The sequence below is a fragment of the Calypte anna genome, chromosome 10, assembly GCF_003957555.1.
Source record: "Calypte anna isolate BGI_N300 chromosome 10, bCalAnn1_v1.p, whole genome shotgun sequence".
Lineage (NCBI taxonomy): Eukaryota > Metazoa > Chordata > Aves > Apodiformes > Trochilidae > Calypte > Calypte anna.
The window spans coordinates 3,098,886-3,107,664 of NC_044256.1; the positions used below are offsets into that span (position 1 = coordinate 3,098,886).

Genomic DNA, 8,779 nt, shown 5'->3' on the forward strand with positions numbered 1-8,779 from the left:
CTCAGGAGCACAAGGATATTGAGGGGCTGGAGCGTGTCCAGAGAAGGGAATGGAGCTGGGGAAGGGTCTGGAGTACAAAGTCTTCCCAGGAGCATCTGAGGGCCCTGTGGGTGCTGATCCTGGAGCAGAGGAGGCTGAGGGGAGACCCTGGGGCTCTGTGCAAGCCCCTGAGAGGAGTTTGGAGCCAGGGGGGGGTCGGGCTCTGCTCCCAAGGAACAAGGGATGGGAGTTAGGTTCCCTAACAAGAAGAAACAGGACAAGAGGAAACAACCTCATGTTCTGCCAGAGGAGGCTCAGATTGGAGATTCGGAGCCATTTCTCCCTGGAAAGGGCTGTCAGGGCTTGGCCAGGGGGTCCCCATCCCTGGAGGGTCTCAAAGTGATGCTGAGGGGACATTGCTCAGTGGTGGCCTGGGCAGTGCCGGGGGAACGCTCGGACTCGATGTTCCAAACGCGACCCTGTTGTTCCATGGGGGTCTCCCCGCCCCACAGAGGGTCCCCCCCTCCCCATCCCCCCGGTCACCGCCCCCCGCCCCTCGGAGCCGCCCCCAGCCCCAGGGGGTCCCGGTCGGGGGCAGCAGGACCCTGGACAGCGACGAACGAGTCTCGCGAGATTTCGCGGCGCGCCCGCTGGGCCGGGCGGCGGCGGTGCCCAAGTCTCGCGAGATTCGGGGCCGCTGCGGCAGGAGCAGCGCGGGGCGGGCGGCCGCCCCCAGGGCCGCGGGACCCCAGTGGGACCGACCCGACCGGACCGGACCGGACCGTGCCGGGCGGTGAGTCCCGGGGCTGCACGGGGAAAGAGGGAGGGGAGGGTAGCCCTCACACCCGGGGGGAGCCACCTTCCGCACGCTTCCTTCACCCCACGGGGATGGGGGGGGGGCGTGGGGCACCTTCACCCGTGGGGCGGCATCCCCCCCGCCACGCATCTTCCCACCGCCCCTCCACGATATTCCAGCCCTAAATTTTAAAGACGCCCTTTGGTTTCTACCAAACTCCCCCTCCCCCAGGTTTGTCTTGCCCTGGCACAGGCGGGGCTCCGGTGCTGCCCCCGGCCGTGGGTGCGGGGCTCCGGTGCTGTCCCCGCCATGGCGGGGTGGCGGCTGCCGGGATGGTGATAGCGCCGGGGGGATGGATCCCGGGCCGGGCTACCCCTGGGTGTCGGGAGGCTCGGTTTGGCCGGGGGTTTTGGGGCTGGGGGAGGGCAGGGGACACACACACCCCCTCCTCCCCCCCCCCAAGCACTCCCGCACCACCCGTGAGCAGCCACCGCCCGAACCCCGTGTCGGGGGAAAGGTGTTTGGTGCTGCCAGTCCTGTGCCCGAGACAGCCTGGTGCGTGGGGGTGGGCAGCGCAGATGCCTTCACCCTCGTGTTTAAAATCTGGGGCTGTTCCGTGCCCTGCCCATCCCGATTTTTGCTTAATTTTCGCTGCCAGGGCAGGGCGGAACCTGGTGGGGTCCGGGACCACCCTGGGATGCTGAGCTCCCCCATCTGCCACCCGCAAAGTCCAAAGGTGCCAAATGCCACGAGTGATGGTGGGGCCTGTGCCCCAGTGACTCATTAGTGACAATCACCACCGGTTTCTTTTCTTTTTTTTTTATTATTTATTTTTTTTCTCTAGCTGATATTTTCAGCTGATTTCCCTTCTCCCTTTTGACCTGGTTTCTGGTTTGGGCTGGGAGCTGCAGTGCTGTCAGAGGGAACAGAGACTCTTTGCAATAATAATAATAATTTTGAAAAAAAAAAAAAAAAAATGAGAGCCAGGTAATGAACTTCAGGCTATCCACGTTCCCACAGCTGCCTCTGCTGGGGCTGCATCCTGCCCACCCAGCCTGGCCTCTCTCTCAGGGCTGGATGTAGGTCAGTCAGGAGTGGGAGGCTAAGCCTGTGCCCTGTCCCACATCTCTGGATCTTCTCCTCTTAATCTTCCACCATAACGGGTGCGTGAGCCTGGGGCTGTGGGAGCTGGGATTTGTCCTTCCCTTCAGCTAGGTACTGGGATTTGTCCTGCCCCCAGCCAGGAGCTGGGGTTTGTCCTGCCCCCAGAGATCTGCTGGGATTTGTCCTGCCCCCAGCCAGGAGCTGGGGTTTGTCCTTCCCCCCAGCTAGGTACTGGGGTTTGTCCTGCCCCCAGCCAGGTATTGGGATTTATCTTGCCCCCAGCTAGGAGCTGGGATTTATCCTGCCCCCAGCCAGGTGCTGGCCGGGAGCCTGGGACACGTGAATGCTGCCGGGTGTCCTGTAAATAAAGCAAACTGCCTCCTTACAGTGCTGTCCTTGAGCTGTTTTGGAGCCGTGGGAAGGTGAAGGCTCTTCAGGGAGGGACCTGGCCACTTCACATCCCTCTTTCTCTCGTTTTTCCTCCAGCTTTCCTAAAGCTCCCAGATTTTTCCCCCCCACTTTTCCTGTGGAACGGAGAGGCTGAGCACGTGCCGGCATGGCAGGTACGGGTAGGAGGGGGCTCTGGCAGGGCTGGCCCTTGACTCTGGAGACCACCTGGGGCTTTGCTGGCCATCATGTCACTTTGTTGGTGTCCCTGGTGGGGCTGTGGGTGTCCACACTTGCAGGACTGCATTCACCTGGGTGCCCGTGGGTGGGCTGGCAGTGGCCACAAAGGGGAAACCCTCAACTCATCAGTTCTGGGGCTGAACAGGAGGAATTTGGAAGACTCTTGGCTTACGCTCGGCTCCGTGCAGCGCCCAACGCTGTCGAAACTTTTGCTTGCAGAAAAGGTGAACAACTTCCCCCCCCTGCCCAAGTTCATCCCCTTGAAGCCATGTTTCTACCAGGACTTCGATGCCGAGATCCCACCGCAGCACCGCACCATGACCAAGCGGCTCTACTACCTCTGGATGTGTGAGTGGCAGGGCCTGGGCAGGGCAGGGCTGGGACAGGTTTGTGTTTGCCTTCCCCAGAGGGAAGTCCTGGGGTTGAAAGAGCAGAGTGAGGCCAGGGGAAAGCCCTGCTGCCCCTCCAGGCCTCCGGGTCTCACCTCTTCCCCCTGCATGTCCCTGTGTGCCGTGCTGTGCTAACAGAGCTGTCACCGTCTTCTAACTTTTAAAAACAACCCCCACCTCTCCTCCTTGCCAACCCTGATGGGGAGGAGACCCAGAGGAACAGAGCACACCCCAATGTAGGTGGAAACGTGTGTGCAGCTCAGGGCAAGCTGGCACTTTTTTTTTTTTTACTTCTGTTTCGGTTCGGTGGTTTGTTTGTTTTTTCAAGGACTTCAGTTCCTTAAGCGGGTGTTTTCCCTGAACTTTGGAAGTGCCTCGGTGCCCAGGGAATGCCTCCTGCTCTGGAGACAGGTCCTGAGGAGCTCAGCTGGCACCACTGGGGCTATGCCTCACTCTGGCTTTTGGTGGCTACATCCCATTGGGAAGGTGACCCGGGGATAACTTCCCCCACCCTGTTTGGAGGCTGAGTGGGGAAGGAGAAAAAAGTTGTGTTTCCCCAGGGGCAAACACCCCATGGGGGTGCATGTTCAATCCCCTCCCCACCCCAATCTGTCTCTTCTTGCTCTGCTTAATTTACCAGAGCTGGGTTCTTGCTGCCACCTCTCCCACACCACCAGCTCCAGATCTCTCAGGCAGTCACCCATCTGTTGGTTTCTCTCCATGGCTCCTCCCGGGATCATTTTCTTCCCGGGTGCCCCAGAAAAGCCCAACCAGAGGCAAGCTCAGAGATGCTGGAAGGTCCCCTGGGTGTCCTTGGGTGCTTGAGGGAGCCTGGAGCACCCGCTCAGCCCAGCCAGCTGAGCTCCCTTTCTTTGCCAGCTGCAGCTTCCTTGCAGGCGGTGGTGGGAGGGTTGGAATTCTCGTTGGAATAATGAATCATTCTCCAAAATCGGAGGCGTCAGAATGCAGATGAGCCTTCTCTGCTTTGTCCTGTGTCTACTAAGCTGGGCTTCATAGTAATGGCCCTTGTAAGGCTTCACCCCGAGATGGGGGGGGGGGCGGAAGCAAACACCACCCCCCTGGGCTGGCAAGGCAGGGGCCAGAGTTCAGGACTCCAGCTCTCAGTGCTGCTCAGGGAGCTCATGCAGAGGCTCCTTCAGGAGCTGGAGGCAAGGGAAAACACTTGGATTCATCCAGTTGGTGATGGAAACGTACCCCGGCTCACGGGCAGCAGAAGGAGGCAGCTTCTCCCTGTCCTCAGAGCCCCACCAGCCCTGGAGCTCCTTAAGACATTACCCTCCAGATCATTTTTTGTTTTGTTTTGGGTTTTTTTTTGTTTTTTTTTTTTTAATTTTTCCTTCCTGCCCCTCAGCTGAAGAGTGGCTGAGCCATCCTGGGGATGCTCCTGGACTCAGCTAACTTGATTGAAACAAAATTCAAGGAAATCCATCTGGGGTTGCACACTGCTGGCCAAAGAGGCTCCAGGCCAGCCCTGCAGGGGCACTGCTGGGGTCAGGGTCTCTCCTCTCTCCCCCTGTCCTGGCGTCTGTGCTACTCTGCTCCCTGTGTGTGTGTGTGTGTGTGTGTTTGCAGTGAACAGCATCACCTTGGCAGTGAATCTCGTTGGCTGCCTGGCATGGCTGATTGGAGGCGGCGGAGCTGTTAATTTTGGACTGGCAATTCTCTGGCTCATTCTCTTTACACCCTGCTCCTATGTCTGCTGGTTTAGACCTATTTACAAAGCTTTCAAGTAAGTGGTCACACCTGAGCTCGGCTTCCCACAGTCCTATCCTTTTGGTTTGGTTTGGTTTGTTCTTTCCTAAATGGTTAGTGCTTAGCTTCGGGCACTCTCTGAATATTTGGGGGAGTTTCTGCTCTTTCCAGCTCTTTAGTTTTACTTTCCCAACTTTTGTTTGGGATTTCCCAAGAGCTGTGTTACTCTGGGTGGTGCCCCGGGGGGGGGGAGTAGTGAGGGTGCAGCCTTCCCTCCCCTCCTGCCCATCCTTGAGGCTTCTTTTGTATTTTTTCCACGAGCCCTTAAGGTTCCTCTGGTGATTATCCGTGCTGCTGAGGGCAAGCCCTGGTGCAGTATCCCCAGATTTTGTTAAGCCACAGCAGTTTGTGCCCCCAAATGGTCTGAAATGTGGGAGCATCTCCCTGCCCTTGCAACACATTGGGGAGGAAGGCGCAGGGAGTGAGGGAGCCTTCTCTTGCAGGACAGACAGTTCCTTCAGCTTCATGGCCTTCTTCTTCACCTTCATGGCCCAGCTGGTGATCAGCATTATCCAGGCAGTGGGAATCCCTGGCTGGGGTGTCTGGTAAGGAAGATGCTGCTCTCCTCTTGGGTGTCACAGGTGGGCACTGTCGAGCTGGTGCTGTCACCTCTCGGGGTTTTAACACCCTCAGTGCTTCAGCAGCTCTTTGGAGGAGGGTGGGAGTGGGGAGCTGGGAGGGTTGGGGTGCACGGAGCCAGCCAGGAGCCTACCTCCTCAGCCCCTTCTTTTCATCTCCTTGCAGCGGCTGGATTGCAGCCATTTCCCAATTTGGGAGCAACGTGGGGGCAGCCGTGGTGATGCTGATCCCCACCATCCTCTTCACGGCCATGGCAGTCTTCTCCTTCATCGCTCTCACCATGGTAGGGAAGGGAAAAGGGGGGTTGGGGGCGGTGTTCTGCGTGGCTTTGGGGAGCCCTGGGGGCTGGGCACAAGCTGACATCCATCCATTCATCCATCCATCCATCCATCCATCCATCCATCCATCCCTCCAACCATCCATCCATCCATCCATCCATCCATCCCTCCAACCATCCATCCATCCATCCATCCATCCATCCATCCATCCCTCCAACCATTCCATCCATCCATCCATCCATCCATCCATCCATCCCTCCAACCATCCGTCCATCCATCCATCCATCCATCCATCCATCCATCCATCCCTCCAACCATTCCATCCATCCCTCCATCCATCCATCCGTCCATCCATCCATCCATCCATCCATCCAACCATCCCTCCATCCATCCCTCCCTCCAACCATCCATCCATCCATCCATCCATCCATCCATCCATCCATCCATCCCTCCAACCATCCATCCATCCATCCATCCATCCATCCATCCATCCATCCCTCCAACCATTCCATCCATCCCTCCATCCATCCATCCGTCCATCCATCCATCCATCCATCCAACCATCCCTCCATCCATCCCTCCCTCCAACCATCCATCCATCCATCCATCCATCCATCCATCCATCCATCCATCCCTCCAACCATCCATCCATCCATCCATCCCTCCAACCATTCCATCCATCCCTCCATCCATCCATCCATCTATCCATCCATCCATCCATCCATCCCTCCATCCATCCATCCATCCATCCATCCATCCCTCCCTCCAACCATCCATCCATCCCTCCATCCATCCATCCATCCATCCATCCATCCATCCCTCCCTCCAACCATCCATCCATCCCTCCATCCATCCATCCATCCATCCATCCCTCCAACCATCCATCCATCCATCCCTCCATCCATCCATCCATCCATCCATCCATCCATCCATCCATCCATCCCTCCCTCCCTCCAACCATCCATCCATCCCTCCATCCATCCATCCATCCATCCATCCATCCATCCATCCCTCCAACCATCCATCCATCCATCCATCCATCCATCCATCCATCCATCCCTCCAACCATCCATCCATCCCTCCATCCATCCATCCATCCATCCATCCCTCCAACCATCCATCCATCCATCCATCCATCCATCCATCCATCCCTCCAACCATTCCATCCCTCCCTCCCTCCCTCCCTCCCTCCCTCCCTCAACACCTCTGGGGTTTTCTCCTTCCCACCTCTCCTCCAGGTGCACAAGTTTTACCGGGGGAGCGGTGGGAGCTTCAGCAAAGCCCAGGAGGAGTGGACCACGGGGGCCTGGAAGAACCCCCACGTCCAGCAGGCAGCCCAGAACGCGGCCATGGGGGCAGCCCAGGGGGCTATGATGCAGCACGAGACCCAGTACTCAGCCACCCCCAACTACACCTATGCCAACGAGATGTGAGCAGCAGGATGCTGACCCCGGGAGGAGGAGGAGGAGGAAGAGGAGGAGGAAGAGGAGCGCTGGGGGGCAGGCAGGCAGGAGGGGGAGGCAGAGTTCCTGCAGCTCTCTCAGAAAGTCAGTGTACCATTCTTTGTGATGAGGTCGTTTGGGATTATTCTTTTTTTTTTTTTCTCTTTTTTTTTTGGTCGTCTTGAGCTCTTCCTTTCCCTTTTCCCTTTCCCTTGGAGGAGGCTGTGAGTTGGCCTGCAGGGCTCCCGTTGTGCGTGGCAGTCAGTGTACATTCAGGTGTCTTCTTTTCTCTGTGAAATAGTGTAATGGTGGTGGTTTTGTTTTTTTTTTTTTTAATTCCTGTGGTGATAGGTGTGTATGTGATATCAGCCACAAGCCTCCCCACCCCAATCTCCTGAAAAAAGATCAAAAAACAGCAACCAGCACCCACCCTCTCCCCTCTTGCTGGAGGCCAAGAGATCCCTAATCCACGCCCTGGCTCAGGATCTACAACTTGTGTGTGTGTGTGTGGTGGTGTCAGGAGCTGCTGTGGCAGAGCAGTGTGGGTGTGTGTGTGCCTTGGGGGGAGCCAGGAGGGGATTTCCCTGAGGGATAAAACCCCTCCTGTTCCACGTGCTGCACCCCCAGTCTCTTGTGTTGGGTTTTGTTGTTGTTTTTTTTTTTTTAAAAAAAAAAAGCTTCTATTTTGAAAAGCAGCTCTCAAGTGGGCAGAGTGTTCCTCAGAGGAACTATTCTGGGGTGAGGCTGTGGCTCACATCCTACAAGCACAGGCAGGGCACCCATCTCACTGCCCCATCTTCTGTGGCATGTGCTGATCTGAGGCTCTTTAGGAAACCTCCAGGCTGGTGGGAAGGATCCCTGCTTCCAAACCCACTTCTTTCCCTGCTACAGAAATCCCTTCTCTCTCTCTCCAGCCCCAAATCCCTGCCCCATTTGGGAAGGCTAGGCTGGAATTAACGACCTGGCAGAGCCCAGAGAAGATGGGCTGGGGAGCAGGAGCTGCTGGGCACTGCAGGGCAGGAGGGGGGAAAGCTGCTCCCGAAAGATGCTTTTCAGATTTTTAACTGCACTTTTCAATAAGCCAAATTCCTCTCCAGGCCCTGGAAAAGCAGCTCCTGACACAGCCTCTGGGCTCGAGCACCTCCTGCCCACAACCCCCTCACCTGTCCCTTCCAGCTCCCCTGGGAGGCTTGGAATCCCCCCCTAAAGAGGAATTGCTCCTTCCCAGCAAAGCCCACCCAGAATAGTTTCCTTTTTAAGGGTAGCACTTTGGCCACTCTGCAGCAGGCAGTCGCCTCTTGACAGGGCTAAGGATGAAGCACTGGGTCTGTGTGCACGTGTAAATCTGTATAAAACCCAAGGAGAAAAGTCACCATTTGCTGAGCCTGTTATGTACTTAAATCAGGTTTCAATATTGTGCAGTTCATTTCTAGCTAGCCGAAGACTTTTAACCACGTCAAACCGTGTGCTCTGTCATTCATGTCTGAGAAATGATGGATTTAAGTGGCTTCACCTCTTGCGTTGACAATAAGACTCATCAATAATAACTGTAACCAGCTGTCACTCACAGACGTTGCTTCAGCATCTTGACCTCCTCTCCAGCCTCTCTGAGCGAGTGCTGCCCCCTCACCACTGCCCCTCTCCCTCCACTTGTAGCTGGGGACCACAGGGCTTGGAAGAAGGGACCCCTGGAGGTCACCCAGACCCCCCCCAGGGTGGTGGCAGCCAGGCTGGTGGGAGTATTTCCAGAGAGTGGAAATTTCCAGAGTATTTCCACCACCTCTGTGGGCATCCTCCTCCAGTGCTCTCCTA

General features: G+C 56.8%; 1 protein-coding gene across 1 annotated transcript; it reads left to right on the forward strand.

Annotated features, from left to right (window-relative positions):
* The first annotated feature begins 654 nt into the window (after window positions 1-654).
* Window positions 655-8,534, forward strand: SCAMP5 (secretory carrier membrane protein 5). Its single transcript, XM_030457244.1, has 7 exons — window positions 655-772; window positions 2,366-2,442; window positions 2,726-2,854; window positions 4,489-4,645; window positions 5,112-5,213; window positions 5,413-5,530; window positions 6,764-8,534. The coding sequence occupies exons 2-7, from the start codon at window positions 2,436-2,438 to the stop codon at window positions 6,956-6,958; spliced, it is 708 nt and encodes a 235-aa protein (XP_030313104.1). The 5' UTR covers window positions 655-772; window positions 2,366-2,435; the 3' UTR covers window positions 6,959-8,534.
* Window positions 8,535-8,779: the final 245 nt, after the last annotated feature.

Excerpts from the sequence above, each read along its gene's own strand:
- SCAMP5 (XM_030457244.1), top strand. Across the intron at positions 2,855-4,488 it reads GCTCTACTACCTCTGGATGT|TGAACAGCATCACCTTGGCA; the intron begins GTGAGTGGCAGG and ends GTGTGTTTGCAG. Across the intron at positions 4,646-5,111 it reads CCTATTTACAAAGCTTTCAA|GACAGACAGTTCCTTCAGCT; the intron begins GTAAGTGGTCAC and ends CTTCTCTTGCAG.